This window comes from Kluyveromyces lactis (assembly GCF_000002515.2).
Source record: "Kluyveromyces lactis strain NRRL Y-1140 chromosome E complete sequence".
Taxonomy (NCBI): Eukaryota; Fungi; Ascomycota; class Saccharomycetes; order Saccharomycetales; family Saccharomycetaceae; genus Kluyveromyces; species Kluyveromyces lactis.
In genome coordinates, this window is record NC_006041.1 from 36,008 (window position 1) to 55,691 (window position 19,684).

The 19,684-nt window shown below is 38.3% G+C and overlaps 8 protein-coding genes across 8 annotated transcripts; 3 read left to right on the forward strand and 5 right to left on the reverse strand.

Moving 5' to 3' along the window:
* Nucleotides 1-75: 75 nt before the first annotated feature.
* KLLA0_E00485g (uncharacterized protein) lies at nucleotides 76-621 on the forward strand (the record flags this gene model as incomplete). Its single annotated transcript, XM_453968.1, has 1 exon — nucleotides 76-621. One exon carries the CDS (start codon nucleotides 76-78, stop codon nucleotides 619-621), a length of 546 nt encoding a protein of 181 aa, XP_453968.1.
* Nucleotides 622-1,461: 840 nt separating this feature from the next.
* Nucleotides 1,462-3,069, forward strand: MUP3 (Mup3p; the record flags this gene model as incomplete). Its single annotated transcript, XM_453969.1, has 1 exon — nucleotides 1,462-3,069. The coding sequence occupies one exon, from the start codon at nucleotides 1,462-1,464 to the stop codon at nucleotides 3,067-3,069; it is 1,608 nt and encodes a 535-aa protein (XP_453969.1).
* A 96-nt stretch (nucleotides 3,070-3,165) lies between these two features.
* On the reverse strand, nucleotides 3,166-8,118 carry KLLA0_E00529g (uncharacterized protein; the record flags this gene model as incomplete). The annotated part of the gene is made up of 1 exon (XM_453970.1): nucleotides 3,166-8,118. The coding sequence occupies one exon, from the start codon at nucleotides 8,116-8,118 to the stop codon at nucleotides 3,166-3,168; it is 4,953 nt and encodes a 1,650-aa protein (XP_453970.1).
* Nucleotides 8,119-9,747: 1,629 nt separating this feature from the next.
* SBP1 (Sbp1p) lies at nucleotides 9,748-10,476 on the reverse strand (the record flags this gene model as incomplete). The annotated part of the gene is made up of 1 exon (XM_453971.1): nucleotides 9,748-10,476. The coding sequence occupies one exon, from the start codon at nucleotides 10,474-10,476 to the stop codon at nucleotides 9,748-9,750; it is 729 nt and encodes a 242-aa protein (XP_453971.1).
* Nucleotides 10,477-11,953: 1,477 nt separating this feature from the next.
* KLLA0_E00573g (60S ribosomal protein eL8) lies at nucleotides 11,954-12,721 on the reverse strand (the record flags this gene model as incomplete). The annotated part of the gene is made up of 1 exon (XM_002999340.1): nucleotides 11,954-12,721. The coding sequence occupies one exon, from the start codon at nucleotides 12,719-12,721 to the stop codon at nucleotides 11,954-11,956; it is 768 nt and encodes a 255-aa protein (XP_002999386.1).
* Nucleotides 12,722-13,235: 514 nt separating this feature from the next.
* GUT1 (glycerol kinase) lies at nucleotides 13,236-15,221 on the reverse strand (the record flags this gene model as incomplete). The annotated part of the gene is made up of 1 exon (XM_453973.1): nucleotides 13,236-15,221. The coding sequence occupies one exon, from the start codon at nucleotides 15,219-15,221 to the stop codon at nucleotides 13,236-13,238; it is 1,986 nt and encodes a 661-aa protein (XP_453973.1).
* A 1,874-nt stretch (nucleotides 15,222-17,095) lies between these two features.
* Nucleotides 17,096-18,787, forward strand: FPS1 (Fps1p; the record flags this gene model as incomplete). The annotated part of the gene is made up of 1 exon (XM_453974.1): nucleotides 17,096-18,787. The coding sequence occupies one exon, from the start codon at nucleotides 17,096-17,098 to the stop codon at nucleotides 18,785-18,787; it is 1,692 nt and encodes a 563-aa protein (XP_453974.1).
* A 100-nt stretch (nucleotides 18,788-18,887) lies between these two features.
* Nucleotides 18,888-19,535, reverse strand: GOS1 (Gos1p; the record flags this gene model as incomplete). Its single annotated transcript, XM_453975.1, has 1 exon — nucleotides 18,888-19,535. One exon carries the CDS (start codon nucleotides 19,533-19,535, stop codon nucleotides 18,888-18,890), a length of 648 nt encoding a protein of 215 aa, XP_453975.1.
* Between the last annotated feature and the right edge of the window lie 149 nt (nucleotides 19,536-19,684).

Here is a 19,684-nt window from a genome sequence, read left to right on the forward strand (position 1 = left end):
ATTAATGCCCGTAAGCTCTAGACTGTTTTCTTTTCCCGAGGGTCGGTAGATCTGTTTTAATTAGTATATTATACAATGATACCTGACACTGTGGTGTTGATCAATCGACTTGTTGATCGAGTCAACACCCTTGAACTCACATTAGGAGAATATTCCATCAATGATATGAGGATAAGGGGAGCCTTAGCTGAATTACAAAAAAATTCGCAGCTAATCCTGAAGAATGGTGATAAAAACCTGAAGGAGATGCACCGGTATCTAATAGCGTTCGGCAATAATTCTCATCTTGGCGCTAACGAAGCTCAAGTATGGTTTGAAGCTCATCATTCGGAACTCTTGAAAATGTTAGATATGTTAATGAATCTCGACACAAAACTCACTGAAAGTCTGGATCTAACCCTTGGTTCGTTTGGATCACGAATCCCTGACTGTGTTCTGGAATTGACACAGCTGCACAATGTAACGAGAACTGTGATTCAGCTGGTCCTGAAATCTTTTCTAGTGATAAATCGGTTTATTTGCTTATCAACTCAACAGGAAGAAATGATTCTTGACGTTGAGAGCAGACTTAATAGGTTGCATGGGATTCTACGGTGTAGTGAAAGCGAGGTTTCAATATAGCGTTTGTACTAAATCATACCCAACACTATTAAATTCCTATTGTGCTTCGTTTTCCATCACAGTGCTAAACTACAGACCGATTCTACACTTGAAAAATACAGAATATTACTCATGAAGGCGGCTATTAGAATGGTGATCACTCCATTTCTATCAGGGTGACCTCTAATTGAGATGTTAGGCCAATTTCTGTTACTTTTTTTAGGTAAGGGTGGAATCAGCACTTCCATCAGTGCATACATTGAGTATACCTCACTGCTCATTTCAAAAATCATCATCCTTTCGAATTGCGGACTACTTTGGTTGCTCTTGTCGTATAGTTGTACAGTCCAGATTATGTGTTTATCTGTTCGACCAGTATGTGAAATGTGACCGAGTGAATCTCGGTACTGTCTCGGTACTGTTGACGCTAGGTATCAGTACGATGTAATCCTGGTCTCTCTGTGTTATGGATGTGAAACTCTCCTAAACATGTAGACACTATATCTAATGTATGATCGACCTTACTGTCCTATCATAAGACACCAGGTGCATACATCCACATAATTGATTAAACAGCTAATTAACAATAGCATCTCCGAATAGACCCGCTAGGGGTTATGAATTTCCTCCACGTGACTCGAATCCTTCGATGCCACACAAGCTTTCTCTCGCCTAGTTTTTTTTGGTTGCATGCATACATATCAGAACCGCATTAAAAAAAAAAAGAGAACGCGATCAGCATCTTTTATCAATGAGAAGGAGGATGTAAAATAAAATTAAGGTTCCTTGTCATTAAGTTGATATACACAGCTGAGATAAAATGCCTATACACTGTTATGATCCAACGAGAACATCTGCTGTATGGAGGATACACACTTGATAGAGGGTTCAAAAGCCCCTCTATATATAATAGAGTCGGAGAGGGATTCCACTGAAGATCTAAGTAAGAATGTGTCATCCTTGATATCAGATAACGAAGTACCTCAGGGGAGGCACCTTGGAATTTTTTCTACTGTTATTCTCTTTGTGTCAAGGATAGTTGGTGGCGGTATCTATTCTGTTCCCAGCAGTGTTTTCGTGAATTGCGGTGGGAATGTGAGCCTGTTTCTATTCGTTTGGTTGTGTGCTGCAGTGATGGCTTTTATCGGTATGTCAATGTTTTTGGAGCTAGGCACTATCTTGCCAAAAAGTGGCGGAAGAAAAAATTTCCTTGAATTTTTATACGATAAGCCGCCAATGATGACGACAGTTATTTTATGCACATATTGTCTAATGACTTGTTTTGCTATGTCGCCTGCGATGATATTAGGAAAGTATATATTATACGCCTTAGGTTATGGTGAAGACTTTGTTAACAAGGAGTCGTATGCTTCTAACTATATTGGAATAGCTGCTATTATGGTTATAGTGTTTGTGCATGGTCTCTCTCTTAACCATGGCCTCATCATTCAGAATATTTTGGGGATTATAAAATTGGTCATTGTGCTCCTAATGTCCTTAGCAGGAATGTATGTGACACTATTTTATCATAATGCTTCTTATGACATAACCCAGCCGTCGCTATTATTTAGTGCTGCTGTGCAAAGCTCTGAAGCGATCAGTAGTGCATCATTGACTTCTGCGTTTATCCAGTGCTTTTATTGTTTCGCTGGATGGGATACTGTTCACACCGTTACCTCCGAGATCAAGGATCCTAACAGGACATTGAAATTGGCTGGACCTCTTTCGCTTCTGATGGCTCTAATATGCTACCTTTCTCTGAATATTGCATACATAAAGGTGCTCACTTATGAGGAGATCAAGAATGCTGGACCTTTGCTCGGATCTGTTTTATTTTCTAAGATTTTCGGAAAAGCCGTGGGAGCACAATTCATTAATATCTCCATAATCCTTTCTGCAATATCGAACCTTTTTGTTACTGTGTATGGTATTTCTAGAATGAATCAGGAAATATTTAGAGAGGGTCTGTTTCCTTTTTCTGCACAATTGGCCAGAAATTGGCCTTGTAATTCCCCACTTCCCTCTTTGTTAATTTGCGGCATAGTCAGTTCTTTTTGGCTATATCTACTTCCAGGGACAGGAGCTGCTTTCGATTACTTGATCAATTTTGAGGGATATGGGAATCAAATAATGTTACTTTTAGTTGCTGCTGGATTACTCGTCAGGAGAGAACGTCTAAAAAGATACCAATTTCCTTCGAGAACACCAATTGTGGGGGTGGTCGCCTTTCTGCTTCTCTCCGTATACTTGAGTGTTGGTCCATTTTTTGGTAATGGAACCGGCAACTCTGTTGGGAAGTTTCCCTCTTATCAGTACGCAGCTATTTTCCTATTCGCACTTTCCGTGGGCTTCTGGTTCATGAAGTTTGTATTGCTTCCCAGATTGTTTAAATACACTCTTAGAAGCACTGTTGTTGTACAAAATGACGGACTAACAGTTGTGGACTGGAGGAGACATCCTGTAGAATAGAACTCAGGAAATTTGCTGAAGAATAATAAAATGTTTAAAACTTTTCTGCGACTATTATATATTGAATTATTACTACTCCCGATTAAATAATACTTCTCAATTTGCATTGAGCTTTTTGACAAATGATTCTTTGGCTAATTGTATCAAGACTTCTAATTCTCCACTATCTTCACACATATGATAGAATATACTATCACGATTCAACAATAAGGAGTAAGGATGATCATATTCTTTAACCTCCCCAGCATCCATAACAAGTATTTTATCATAATCAATAATTGATCGTAAACGATGAGCAATCGTGAGAATGGTACTATTACTGAATTCTTCCCTTATAGTAGCCTGGATTTTAGAGTCTGAGTTATAATCGATTGAAGCTGTGGCTTCATCAAGTAGAATTACCTTTGGACACCGCAATAATGAACGGGCCAAACATATCAATTGACGTTGTCCTTGTGAGAGGTTGGAACCACCTTCACTGACTTCATTTTCCAAATCCAAAAACTTATTCATATTTGCTGAATGTACCGAGGTTGAATCCGAAGTAGAAGGATTACCAAGTTCTTCTGAGGAAACAAGGTTGACACGTTTTAGAGCTTCGAAAATTTCAGCTTCCGAATATTCGTTGTATGGATCGAGATTGGTTTTCAAAGTACCGGTGAAAAGGGTTGGGTCCTGTGGAATAATAGTGATAGATTGGCGCAAACGTTTTAAACCAATGGTTGTTATATCAACGTCATCGATTTTGATATAACCAGTTTCAGGGTCTAAGAATCTGAAAAGGGCTGTGATAATAGTAGATTTACCAGCACCAGTCCTGCCAACAATACCTACTTTACACTTTGAATCGACGGTGAATGTGACATTTTTTATAACCTTTGGTAGACCAGCTGCATAGCGTAAAGATAAATCCTTGACTTCGATTTTACCATTTTGTGGCCATTCGCAAGGAGGTACCAAGGCACCAACGTTAGAAGGTTCTTGCTCGATGGTGGTGTACTCTTTTAACCTTTCGACGGAATTCATATTCATTTCAACGTTGGAATATAACCTAACAACCCAAAGGGCACCATCGGTAAATTGTATAGCGAAACCCAATGAAATACCGGCCAAACCAGAATCGATCGATTTTATGTTCAATAAGATGAAACTACCTGCAGCCAAAACAATAAGGGCGCCTATCAGCTCGATTCTGTAAGATAGCCATCTATTACAGACCCATAAGTAAAAGAAAGGCCTATTATTATCATCAATTTTCTTCATATTATCAACCAGAAAACGCCGCTCGTCAGAAAATGCTCGAATAGTCGTGATACCCACAAGAGTCTCAGAGAAGTGCTGATGAATAGGAGAGCGTGACATCGATTCAAGACGCTTTAATTCTCTTGCTCCTGACATGTAAAAGTAGGCAACAAAATAAAACAATAACATGACAATCGCCGCGACAATCAAAAATTGGGGAGTAATGTATGCAATGACGATAATTGTGGAAACACATTGTATTAAGGAACCAAATGCACCTTCCATATAAGGAGTCAATTCTTGATCTATTGATTCGATGTCTTTAGAAAATCTGTTCATTATTCTTCCTATTGGAGTAGAATCAAAAAATCTCAGCTTGGCGTATAACACATTTTTCAACAATAAATTGAATATTTTCCTGGAAGCTCTAATACCGGCCACAAAGTTTATAATTGCTTTCGAAGATGAACATAAAGCCTGGAATACACCAATACCCAAATATATTGATAGATAATACGCGTTCGAGTGATTTGGTTCCGTGGCTGTTGTTAGACTGCCATTTGGGAAAACAGCACTAAGAGTCACAGGAGAAGCTTCTTTTCCTTGTAAGGACAAAGCGAATGGCCTCATTGTTTGCAATCCAAGGTTGGAGAAAACTTTTAGAGTGTTGTTGGAGGCCCAAGCACGCAACCACCAGGCCTGTGAAATACTGATCATTTGGGCAAACAAGAAAATGAAACACAAAAATGATATCATCTTCCATCCACCGAAAAACACGGCATACCACTTATAGACGTCCAGGGAAACAACACCGTTTGATTTTGTTTCTTCAGCGATTAGCTTGCCGCTTGACTTTGAACGATCTCCACAGGTGGTGGACTCCTCATTGGCATTATCCGATTCCGCTGGAGCCTTCGGACCACTAGAAATCTTACTGTTAGTTTCTGAAATATTAACTGAGGACGCCGTACGGGACAAAATTGATGATTTCACCATGGAGTCATCCCCAAGGGACCCCTTCTGTAGCAATTCTACTGGTTCGCCTTGTTCTTTTACTCTACCATTTTCCATAATGATAACCCAATCTGCATTTTTTAAAGTTAATGCAACATTGTGAGAAACCAATACACATGTTCTTCCTTCCATTAATGGGCCTGTTATACAATTTTCGTAGATCCATAAGGCCGTGTGCGAGTCTACGGCACTCAAACAATCATCTAACAGCAAATGTCTTGATGAAGAATACAATGATCTGGCCAACGAGACTCTTTGTTTTTGACCACCAGAAAGTGTTATACCCTTTTCGCCAATCTCTGTCTGATCACCAGCGCTTAAGATCTCGAAGTCGCGTTTCAAACCACACGCAGAGATGACGGCATTATATCTATTCTCATTATAAGGCGCATTGAATAGAATATTGTTCCTGACAGTATCATTTAGCAACCAGGCAGCTTGGGAGCAGTACGCGATTGAATTAGTCATTCCATCGGCCTCTACAACCAACTCTTCCCTAGGATTGAGCGAAGGGACGAAAACTTTTCCGTTCAATAGCTCCATTTCACCCAATAATCCCATTAACAATGATGTTTTACCAGATCCAGTTGGACCTACAATAACGTTTAATTTCCCAATTTTGAAATCAATAGTTAGGTTTTTTAACTTGAAATCTTGATTATTTTTATCCCATGTAAAAGTAGCGTTTTGCAACCCAAGTTTATTTCTTGATACGGTTAATTGCTCATACTTTTTCGTCTCCTCTTCATTTAAAAATTCTTGGACTCTATCCAAAGAGACCTTGGATTGAATAACAAAAGACAACATATCAGAAAGCATGTCTAACGGATTTCTTAGTAGAGCAAATAGAGATAGTGCAGTAAATGCTACCGGAGTAGTTAAAGTTTGGCCTTGCACATAAATATAGACTGCAAAAGAAGCGGATGTGACAATAGAGGGGGTAATGAACCAAACAAGAGAAGAAAGAGCCCAAACGATAGACCTTTTTAAAAGCATATTTAATTCTTCATCCCTTGTGTTTTGTATGTCCTTTTCAAAATTCTCTTCCCAAGAGAAGAATTTGATAATACGAATGGCCTGGAAAGCTTCGTTTAGTTTCTGAATTCTTTTATCTGTGATTGCCAAGGATTTCTTTTGGAGTGTCCCTAACAAGCTGGCAAGTTTGAAGTTCAATGGTAAGAAGCAAATAATCATTGCACTACCAACTAAAGCAGACCAGCCTATTAACCGATATAAAAGGAATAATGCAACAATGGTCATGATGATCGCCTCTATAAAGGAGTGCAAATACGCACATATTTCGGATACTTTGAAAGCATCCACCGCCATCAAATTAATGATAGCACCAAGATTTGCAGTGGTTGCTGATTCTTCATCTCCATCAACGTGTTGTTTGTCATTTAATTCCTGTGGATCAACGACATCAGTTGGCTCCTTAGTGGAATTTGGAGAAATTTTTCTTCTCAAAGCCTTGGAGTAGATTTCAGAAATTATGATAGCCTTCATTCTGATACAAACCCTTCTCCCTAAAAATAGCGCCTGAGCAGCACATATGGCAGTTAAAATTCTGGCAAGGAACATAAGAAAAATATACATCCAAGCCAAATTTAATGGAGCAGTTGATTGATCTTCAACATACTCCAAAATACGTCTGAGCAACATTGTTGGAACAAAACTAATAACTGACGAAATTGTTGCCCAGGCACCTTGAATGGCGATAAATTTCATGAAAAAGTGGATTAAGTTAAATGAAAATGTCCTAGACTTGGTTTTATTCTGAACAAAATGATTGAATCTCTTTATTACGAGAATGGAATAGTCTTCCACCATTAGACCCCAAACATCTTTCATTTCGATATAATTTTGATGCGCTTTCCAAAGAAATTTATCTACCCATGCCCAAGTGATATAACTTGCAATCGACACAATAGGTTCAGGAGACGGTGTTATATCTGGTGTACTTTTATAGATAATGGCAAACCGATTTCCCGCTTGAGAGGTGAAAAGTAACAAGAATAGTGTCAAACTTAGGTAAAATTGCAACTTATAAAATGTTGATGCAATTTCATCTGTGATATGACCGATATAGATAGATCTCAATGGCAAAACGGATCCGCAGAATAGTGATAGATAACATGCAAATGAAAGGGCCCATAAGTTTCCCGGTCCTGAATTGATCCAGCTTATATTCTGGTTGATGTTTGCCAACCTCAATGACACTACTAACAAGAGTAGAGACCATAACATTAGACCTGAGATAGATGCGTGCATTGGGAAATCCTCTTGGGTATTAGTGTATTTCGACCAGACTGAAATGTAGATGCAAAGTTGTAAGGCGCATAGAACCCATTCTAAGAACACTCTTAATTTTTCAAGCCAGTTTCTCCTTACGATCTTCACAGCGTCATGCTTATTGGAATGAATTTCCGTAAGTGTAACTTTATTTATAGAGAAATGCTCCTCTTTTAGAGAGAATCCTGTCTTATTCGAATCCGGATTAGTGTATAATGCTTGTGTACTCTCCGATAGTAAAGGCTTGTTTTCATTCGGAAGGTCTGTGAGATTTGAGCCCAATAATTCGGAAGCAACACTAGGCTTAATTTCTTGAGGCTTTCTGTAATAATGTTGGATCGCGTTTTTGAATAAATACAAGAGAGAAACGCCTACCAATGTTATTGGAAGGTAGTAATTGATATACTGCACTCTTCCACACTCTGTAATATCATCATAGCGCCAAAATGGGCATGAATCACTTATTGCATCTAGATTTGAATTCGAATTTGAACCTGACATTATTTTAGCCGCTTTATAGTATTCAAAACAATCAAGAGAAAGTACTTGCTTGTCAGGAATCAACAAGGTAGGTATACCAAAGAGGGTAGGATAAATGCTCGTACTTGCCCACGAATAAAATAAGATATTCTTATGGTGCTGTATGGAACGAAGTGAGCTGAGGTAACTAGTGAAATGAAAGAATAGAAGAATTTCAATCACAAAAACAATTTTATGCGTACTACACTCAAAAAAGTTATCTCTAAAGCGGTTATTAAAAGCTCTTAGTATTACAGCAAAAATGATAATCTTTCAACCGAACAGTGCAACAGAGCTGCTTATGTTTGCTCAAGTAAGTTCTTCGTGTTACCCCCTTGCCGTTTAAATACGATTGAGTTGAACGTCCTTTAATTCTCAAAATTTTCAAAAACTCTGTCCTTGTTCTTTTTATACAGTATTTATATATTATACCAAGAAATATGCCAGATGACCTGTATTTGACTATCATGTCCGGCTGTAATTTTTTCATTTTTCTGGCTCTGTTATTTTTGAATGCCCACTACTGCATTTTCAGTGTAATGAGCTTAAATAGATAAAAATACAAGTTGGATGCGTTACAAACTAATATGTTGGTTGTATTGTTGACAGCAAGTCCATGTGTGTCATTATTTTCGAGATTTCCTATAAAAAGATAGCAATTATGTACCCATTCTAGTTGTACTACTCTAAATTCGCATATACTTAGGAAAGAGAAATTAATTTCTTATATAAGTAGAAAGGCCGCACGGATTGCATGTTATACATTTTACTAATCAGTATCAGGTGGATATATGTAAAAACTGCGCAGCGATTCTTGTCCATCTCATTTTGTATGGACTACGTGTACGCGGTACTTGCGTTGACATAGAAGGCCCTCTAGTGAGAGTAGAAAAAAAGTGTCAAACTGGGTATTGAAATGGATAACCTTAAAAAGGGAGGAAAACTAAGAAGGAATTTCACAGCTTCTAGTAGAACAATAAAAAGTCAGGTATATTTCCGAACCATCGATATACTGAGACGATCTTAATTGTGAACGGTGAGAGCCAAGATTTTAATTAAATAGCAGCTCATTTACCTCTCAGTTTATAAAAAGCGACTTCTGCGAACTGGGTTGTTCAGTTTGTTATATAGTCTAGTTTCCGTATTATCGTGGCAACTTCTTAATCGTTCCGTGATTCCAATAGACAAAATTCACTGACTTAACAGGTGTATTTTGAACCGCTGAAAGGTAGACAGTTAATGTATGTAAGCGCATATCAGATTCGAGGAAACCTGTAAAATAAGATCGAGAACTTAAAAAAGTAAATTGCAATGACTAAATAAGTAAAACTAAATGTAAAATGATACACGTAATGTCGTATAAATGACTGATGACTTGGGCTCAGTCGTAAGACATCATTATCCTTTCTCAAGAAAATAAAACATTGATATAATGGTGTTTAGTGTACTCCCTTGCTAAGTGTCATTGTGTCTAATAGAGCTCCACTACTGATATCATTAATCTGGAGTGCATAATTGGTACAAGTCGTTCTACCGGTTTCATTTCTGTTGAAATTAATTATGATTCATTAACTATCTCTTTGATTTTTGTTGAGCATAGAGAGAAAGGAATTATTCGGAAGTGGAATTACCGTGTTCAGCTTCAGTTTGGACTGGTTCGGTGTGAGCCGGTTTGTTGGCAGCCACATCAACTGTTAGCTCCCTGTCCTCGAAGTTCTTACCGTTGAATTCAGCAGCTTTGGCTTCTATATCAGTACCCTCTGGGAAAGATACGAAGGCAATGCCTCTGTTGAACTTCCTGGAGAAAAACACTCTCTTAGTTGTGGTATCTTTCATTCTTCTCATCGGCAATATGACCGATTCCTCGGTGGTTCCAAAAAATGAGGCAATTTCAGCTTTAGTTGTATGATATGGGATATTGTTAACATACAATGTATCCTTCGATCTTTCCATTTGCTCTAGAGGAACTTGGGCTTCCTTATTTTTCTTTGGTGGCGCTGGGACAGCTTTTCCACGTTGATTGGCTCTTCTCTTTTGCTTTTTTAGCTGCTGCTCTTCTGGAGTTAGCACTTTAGTAACATAAATGCTCTTATCCTTGATGACGGTCTTATCGAATTTTGACCGTAAGTCTTCAACATCAACTTTATCGTCAAAGGTAACGAAAGCAAAGATTCTTGGATATGTTCTATCCGATTGCAAAGTTGGAATTTCTACTTTCACAGACTCCCCAAATACTTTCTGTAGGTCTTCAGGGCTGGTTTCAGGAGAAAGATTTCCTACAAAAATGGATGTCTCTGGATCGACAACAATCTTGGTACTAGTTTCAATGATTTCTGACATGTTTTAAATTAGTTGACTTTTTTTGATTGTAAGAGGACCTTGAATAGAATTCTCTTTGAATTTCAACTGGCTGTTTCTTCTATTTCCAAAAAGGCGACTCGATAAACTAAGTTGATGTTCCTTTTTCTAGTCCAAAATTATAGACAAAAGTTTGATGTTTATGATTGATTTCTTCACAAACTTCCTCGGCGGTTTCAAATATATAAAATTTTTAAAACCAGTATGCACACAGGTTGATATATTCTTCAATAGAATGTGCTTGACTGCAATATATAAATTATTTCAGTTTCGTTAAAGCGAGGGGAGAAACATACGATAACTGAATAATTTCCAACCGTATATATTTGCATCTGAATATTCCTTTTCAACCTCCCCTTTTTATATAAAACATGAAAAAAGTTGCAATTGTGAAAAACCAAAACAACCTGGCGAACGAAAACGCTAGAATTTTTCAATATGGTGAAAAATATGGGTACATAAACAAGAATAGAATAAGAGCTTACGCCAGCAGAGAAAATTCAATTGAGTTAGCTGCACAATGTATTATGAAATTTGGATCACCAAACAGAGTAGGTCATATTAATCAACGCAAACCTTACATGATTTGATTGCTTGATTTTAGGAAGCCTACAGTGAAGCTCATAGCCATACCTTTACTCAGACAGTATTAATATTTAGGTTATTCTGAATATTGTAGGGCGTCACCTGATAGTGATTTGTAGCCAGTCATATTTCACTGCATAGAAAGATGGATCAGCTGCTAAATAAATGAGATAGTAAGAGCGGGGTGACAGATATTTGTTCGCTTTAGAATTCTAGGCCGATTCAATCGTGAAAATGCTTACCCTCCATCTAAGATATGAGAGACATCCACAATCCTCGAATGCTCACGCTAGAAAGCCCACAACCACTATACTTAAATGATATTTGTATGCAGTGTCTATTATGATATCCGAATGATATTACCCACAAAATCTAAATGTACAAATATGTACGTACTATATACAAATACAAGAAAAAAGAAACATTCGTACGAGGACCACCTTCCAACAGCCCATATTTCAGTAGCAACACAATGTGCTTAGTTTCCTATCAACATTATGCAAAAGTAGATATTACAAGTAACGCCGAATGAAAAAGAAAGTATACTACTCGTTCGAGGTTCTTCTTCAACACGTGAAGTACTTCAATAGACATCTATAAGATTGCTGAGAACCAACAATCCTTCAACGACATCCTGTAATACATTCGCGCTATAAAAGGAACCCGAGTTATGCAACTGTATCAATATTCATTGACCAGACAAGTAATAAGTTGATTCGTCAAAATAGATAAGCATAGCACAGCCAGTATCAAACTGAAAATGAACAAAGTTAGTCAAACAAACATACGTAATGTGATGAAAAAAGATTGAAATAGATTGAATCAAATAAAAATTCCACAAAATACAAAAAGATATTAATCAAATGTATTGGGTTTAAGCAGATTCAGCAGCCTTGGCTCTCTTTTCGATCTTCTTTTGAGCTTTTTGGCCCATGATACCACCACCCCAGTGCTTCTTAGAGTCTTCGTACTTCTCCAAGTAGTTGGCGTTAATGGTGGAAACCAATTTAGCCAAAGCAGCTTCATCTTCTTCTCTAACTTCAGTTAGAGCAGCGACGGCAGAAGTCTTTTGGTTAACCAAAGTACCCAATCTTGCCTTACCCTTGACAATAGCGTATGGAACGCCCATCTTCTTACACAAAGCTGGCAAGAAGATGACCAATTCAATTGGGTCAACATCGTTAGCGATCAAAACCAACTTAGCCTTCTTGTTTTCAATCAAAGAGACAACGTGGTTCAAACCGTACTTAACAACGTATGGCTTTGGAGAAGCTTCTTGCTTAGTCTTACCTTCAGCAATGGCAGCAGCTTCCTTGGTCAATCTTTCCTTTTTTTCAGCGGCAGTTTCTGGGCTGTACTTCTTCAACAACTTGAAGGTTTCAGCAGCAGTGTTTCTGTCCAAAGTGTTTTGGAATTGAGCAATGGATGGAGGAACCTTTAATCTGATGCTCAAGATCTTCTTTTGTCTTTGCAATCTGACGTATTCTGGCCATTTCACGTATCTAGACAAGTTTCTCTTTGGTTGAATGGCTTGGCCAATACCGAAGTTTCTTGGAGAAGACTTGGTCAATGGGTTAGACTTCTTGGCAGAAGCAGCCTTGGATGCTAATGGAGCTGGAGCGACCTTCTTGGATGGAGCCATTGTGAATTGATTGGTTGATGCTTGTCGATGTGGCAAAAGAAATCCAGTGGTAATAGTAGAAGTCAGATCCAGAAAGTAAACAATTAACGTTTGTATATTATTTTTTTTTATATAAAGGTTATTCCTCCGATTAGAGAAAGTGACAAACTGAAGTTCGAGTGGGTAAGGTAGGCTGGAAAAAACCAACTGGTAACAGTTTGAAATAAACCCATGCATTGCATATATACAACCATTTCTCCATTTGGTAATTATTTTTTGAAAATTGAACACTCTTATAATTATGTGGGTGTACGGATTGTTATATACGAACAGTCCCGTTTTGTTTTCCTAACTCCTTAACTGGGTCAGTTTACTACGCTTTTCTTTTGTTTTCACTCCTTCTTCAATCAATCAGGGAACAGTAATGGCTGGTAGTTCATAAGTGTAGGTAGCTCTTGGAGTCACGATTCTATGATTTGTTTACAATAATACATATTAATCTGAATGTAAATAATATTAGATTGTTTGGTTTGACTTATGACAATTGAATTTCATTCATCCATCCTTTAGATTTCTCAATTGCAGTCTCCCACATCTTCCAACCTTTTCTTCTACTTTTGTCCGAAGACTTGCTTATAAAGACCTTCAGATCCGTGTCATTGGTGGTACTTGGGGGAGCTTTCTCGCCTTTCTCTACCCCTCCATAGAATACCCATTTTTTGACGTCCTTTAGATTCTTCCATAAAATACGTTCTTCATCTGTTTTGAAAGCCATAGCAGCGGCAATTGCAGCACCTAAAGCAGTACATTCTGAAGTTGGAGATCTTCTTACCTTGACACAGGGGCCTAGGATATCAGCTTGAATTTGCATCACTTCATCTGATCTAGACATACCACCGTCAACAGCTAAAGTCGAAAGTAAAGTTTTCTCGTAAGTTTCATCAACAACTTCTTCTAAAAAGTCCTTATCTTCTGAGCCGAAAGCATCAGAACTCATGGCTTTTAAAATAGCCCTCGCTTGGAAGCAGACACCCTCGACAGCAGCTCGAGCGATGTGAGAAGCTGTTGTGTATTGTGACATTCCCATAATAGTTGCACGAGCATCAGGATCCCAGTATGGCGCAAATAAACCACTGAAAGCCGGTACAAACACAACACCACCGGAATTTGGTACAGCTGATGCTAGAGGTCCAACATCTTCAGCTCTTGGAATCAATCTTAAGTTGTCTCTTAGCCACTGAACTACGGCACCAGCAACAGCAACTGAACCTTCTAAGGCATAATGTGGTTTACCATAATCGTTTTCTTCATTTTCTAACTGTGGGAACCAGTATGCAAATGTTGTTAGCGCACCGTGCTTTGATATCAATTTAGTAGTTCCTGTGTTATACAAAAGGAAACAACCTGTACCGTAAGTACATTTGGCAGAGCCTGGTTTGAATGCAAGCTGACCCACCAAAGATGCGCTTTGGTCACCAAGACAACCTTGTATTGGCACTGGAGGAACTCTTTGCGAAAATGCTGATAGAAGATCCCATGCTGTGGACGTCAAAGATTTCTTGGTACATTCTGGAACTACAAAATTACCGTAGTACTCAGAACTTGAAACAATCTTTGGCAAATGAATCTTTGCCTTGTCGATGTTCCAATAATCGAGCAATTCATCGTCGTAATCCTTAGTATTTAAATTCATGAACCCTGTCCTGCAAGCATTAGTGACATCGGTAACTAAAACATTGTTGTGGGTCAAATTGGCAATCAACCAGGTGTCGACAGTGCCGAAGACCAAATCATTTTCTTCGTAAGCTTTGGTAACTTCAGGGATATTATCTAATAACCAGCGAAGTTTGGAACAGGAGAAATATGTAGAGAACAATGGTAATCCAGTTAATTCCCTTAAATGTTCTTGGTACTCTTCTGGTGTCTCATCTTTTTTCTTTTGAACTATCTCTGTGGTTCTAACATCGTTCCATACAATACCGTAATCGATTAAAGGTTTCCCGGTCTTCTTTGACCATACTAAAGTTGTTTCTCTCATGTTAGCAATACCTATGCACTTGATGCGATAAGGCGGTAGACCATTAGAGACTCTATCGCCGTTTACGCGATCCATTGTAATCAAGTTTGCTGCGAAACATTGAACCACGTTTTCCAAAATGTTCATTGGTTTACATTCGACCCATCCCGGTTTTGGGAACCTTAACGTAGGTTCTACATCTTTTTCTAGATCCTCGATCTCAAGATACTCCGTGGCCTCAATAGCAATACCTTCCGCGCTGAAGATGGTTTGTTCGTTACTGGAACCATTGGTCTTATTCTCTTCCAATCTTCGTTCACCGCTTGCAGAATATGCGGAATGAGAAGCACTAGTACTGTACTCGATCTGATGCTTGGAAATTTCTTGTCCCAATCTGTTGAAAAGAATCACACGTGAAGATGTGGTACCGACATCAATAGCAGCAACTAACGGAACCACCTCTTTTTCTGTATCGGACTTAATAACTAACTCTTTCTCAGTCATATCTGCTGCAATAAAAGTCTGCTGTTATCTTGCTCTATTCCACCTGATGCTACGTTTCATTATAAATTTGAATCATTAATAATACCTTCTTCGACCTATGATACCTTTCGAAAAGGAAACAGTTTATATACAAGATTCACAAGGGTAATACCATATGAGAAACTCCTCTTGTCCACTTAAAAAAAAACATATCGACTCGAGATGGGCCATCTAAGATATCTCTTGTCTAGAAACTTGTGAATGAGTCAAAAAAAAAAAAAAATATAGAAGGGATACCACCAAAGGAACATAAGGTTGCAAGAGGCCGCGTTGCCTACAAAACGCAGCAGTAGAAAAAGGCATCAACCATACTGAGCAACTTCTTTCAAAGGAAACTGAATTCTGAATACAAAAAAGGTGCATACCCCATATAAATTTTTATTCCTCTTCTCCATTCCTAGGTAACCTTCTTTCGGAGAAATTTTTTCTTTGCCTTAAGCAAATTGTATTTAGTTCATTCTGCAACCGCTACTATTGTTTGCTATAAAAATAGGTAGTAATGTCTGCTGGAAAGATTGCCGTTGCTATAGAATTTAAATCCTAGCCGGGTCATATTTCCTTTGAATTTTTCGCCTTTTTGTGCCTATTTTTACTTGGGTTGTTTCCCAATCCACTTTTTGTTATAGTGTGGGAGAACGGAGAAAAATAACGAACAAAAGCTGCTAGTGCAGAAAATCTCCCAGCTTTCGCCTTGAGAAAATCACTTGGTTCCTGGTAATTTCTGTGGGGATATAGAAACAACGGCGCAATGCTAATTATCCGACATGTTCAATTCTCTAGATTTCTTGATATCCTGATTGTCCGATGAGACAATATCACGCACGATATGCTGAAAATCTCGAATTGGCATTTTTGATCTTTTTAGTTTGTATCCAACGGGGAGCCCCACGCCCTAACAAAAAAAGAACTACCAAAACAAAGAGAAGTAACCTTAGAGAGAAAACACTATGTCTAGATTTCACATCACAGGTGTGGGGAATTTTACTTCAATTGCTCTCTGCTTAAGATAAGCTACTCTTGAAAGAGTGTAAAGAAGATTCCCGCAGCAACATTTCGAGACCGTTATTAATGAAACTCTTATCCTTGACTGAAGGATTGTTTTTCTGTGTTTCAGCACCCCGCATTTTTTTTCAATTGGTAGGAGAAGGTTGTCGGTATCATTCTTTTGTGGAAAGTTACTTATGATGTGAATGGATTTTCCTTATCCAACTCTTTTACCTCTGAACATTGAAAAGGAACGATGCAAAAACACTATGTGACATTCTGAATTTTTTTCTTGGAATGTTTGAAAAGCATAAAGAACAGTGTGTAATAGCGACGATCCTCCAAGCCAAGTCTCATTTGTACAGTAATATTGTTCCTCTTTCTCAGATCCCACGTTTTGCGCCTGGACCAACGGCCACTCTCATACCAGAATCAGAATACTAAAAGCTAATTCTAAGTATTTGAGGAAAAATACAAAGGTGAAACCAAACCGTCAATTCTTCTTGCCAGATGACGGCTGATGTTCTACTTGTCTTGATTATCGGTTTTGCCCAAGTTCTAGGCAGGCAAGTCAGCTTAGATAATCTCGGAAAAAAAGGAAAAAAAAAAGAACCCTCAGCCGTGGTAGTTGTAAATATTATAGAAACGTTCACATAACTAACTCATCTTTCGAATAATGGATATTTTTCATGTTTACATATCAATAATATCTATAATTTTGCGAAAGTTTTTTAATTAACTGTACAGATTTCGGATATTTACGACTTGCCGAACACTAGTTGAAACGAGAACTCTAGCAATACTAGATAATCAGAATCCTATAGTAGCTGCAGCCATAATTTGCGGTTGAAATGTCACAGACGGCCCAATATGAGCCTGTCAAAGACGCTGGAATATCCAATGGTGACTGGCAGAACGATGACTTTGCAAATGTGAATCATCGTTATCCGACAGGTAGCGTTGACGGGAATGAAAGTAGAATCTCAGGCGAAGGCGGTTATGACGATGATAACGATAGTGCAGATGATGGGGCTACGGTTCCTGTTACTGCCTACGTGCAACAATATCTGGACGAAGGTTCTTATTTTCCTGTGCAAGAGGTGGTACCGAATACGTCACTAAATATGAATAACTATAGGAGGATAAGAAGTAACACCGTAACTTCTAACGTCATGCCACCTAGGCCTACAGAAGGTCCGGGATCCGTGATGTCTAGATCGACGACGGGACCTAATCAAAACAGTCAAACTGCAGCAGATCCAAATGATCCGAGCAACGTGAATGGTGCCGTGACTATGATGGTGAAACCAAAGACTTTATATCAAAACCCTCAAACACCCACAGTTTTACCTTCGACATATTATCCGATCAATAAGTGGTCATCGTTTAAGTACCAACACATGAAGGAATTTTTCGGTGAGTTTTTAGGTACCATGATTATGATGATGTTTGGTACTGCTGTTAACTGTCAAAGGAAACTTTCACAACAAAATCAAATTAACAAATTTAATCAAATTATTCAGTTGAATAACATGGAGTCTGATCAAATAGCTATGCTGCAATATCTTGCAACTCCAGATGTTGCAGGTAATTTCGCAACTGTTGCCTTTGGTTGGGCTGCGGCTGTGGTAATGGGTTATTTTGCAGCAGGTGGTAGTGCAATTTCGGGTGCACATCTGAATCCAGCAATTACGGTGTCAAATTTTGTTTATAGAGGATTCCCTTGGAGAAAATTAGGTGTTTATTTTATGGGACAATACCTGGGCTCGTATATTGGAACCTTATTAATTTTGTGGTACTATCGAGAGGTTATTGAACATGTATATCCAAACTGGCATTTGGAGGAAAGTGTATTGGCAATGTTCAGTGTCGTGCCATTGGATTATCTCTCTACATCAAGACAAATAATTGCAGAATTTCTAATAGGGGCCATGCTGCAGTGTGGAATTTTCTCGTTAACAGATCCTTATACATGTTTGTCCACGGACCTTTTTCCTATGATGCTTTTCATTCTTATGTTTATTCTCAATGCAGCAGGCGCATACCAGACAGGTGCTGTTTTGAATCCTGCGAGAGATATGGGACCTAGGCTAGCTCTCTTAACAATCGGGATGGACAAAGATGTGATTTTTAACACGCATCACCATTTCTTCTGGGTTCCAATGGTCGTTCCATTCGTGGGAAGTTTCACTGGTGGTTTAGTATATGATTTTTGCATATATCAAGGGCACGAATCACCTCTAAACTTACCACTTTCAGCTTATACCGATTGGTTTAGAAGACATTGGGAACTCCTAAAGGTGAAAACATCATCTGGGTTCGTTGGTTCTGATTTAGAAACCATCGGTACTAATAACACAACCTCAAACGTAGAAAGCCACAGATCTCAGACGTCTGAGAACAAACAAGTCCATTTCAAGAGCGTATTGAGGAATTCAAAGACAAGAAATCCTAGCACAGGTATTCCTACAATCTTCGAATCAGAAGAAACAACCTACTCCCGACCAAATTTCATCCAAAAGCATAGTGACAGAAGCGCATGAGAACAAACACAAATGCATTCTTCCCTTTATAACGAATTACGTACCTATCATAGCATTAACAGTGATCTTATCAAGTTTTAATTACCTCAGTTGATACTATTTATGCTGTAAAAAATAGTACTAAGATACAAATTGATATTAAGGATGCCAATATTACAGCATTCTTCTTTCTTCTAGTGTTTATCTTTGATATCACATTATTAATCAAAGGAATGTGTTGCAAAGTCTGTAAGATTCTGTCACTAGACCTTTGTAAAAACACTCGTTGTGACATGAACTGCTCTCTGGTTTCATAAGCCTGGTCTATCAAAGAATCCACCACTGTGTGAGAATTTTCGACTCTCCGAGCCTCATCTTGAATATATTCATTTTGATTATCACTAGCACTATTTTGTAAATCTTTCTTCACTGAAAACAAGAGGTTAAGGCGATTGCGTTCTTGTTGTATGGAGGAGCGAATGTCACGGAACGTTTGCCAATTGTCTTGTAATGTTTCCCTATGGCGCTGTAGCTGTGATAGCTTGGACGTGGATATATTACTTTCACTGTCTGCAATTCTTTGTAAAGATTCCACTGTCTCCTGTCTCTGGTTGAGAATCTTCTCTAGTTTCTCCTGCAATTGCGTTTCTTGTCCTGACGGTTCAGAACTTGTTGTTTGAGCAAAAGAAGAATATTTAGTCAACAGAGAATCCGTTTGTGATTCTAAAGAAATTGCCTTAGATCTGACCGTTACAAATGAAGCTGACATTTCAAACGGTTGTAGCAGTTTGGTCCTTTCTGGTAATCGACATGTGTCTGCTGAGACTTCTTTGGTTTAACTCTTAACATTATATTATCCTTCCTATTTCTATTTTTTTTAATATTTCAATCAAAAGGAAACATAACGGTTGATATTAA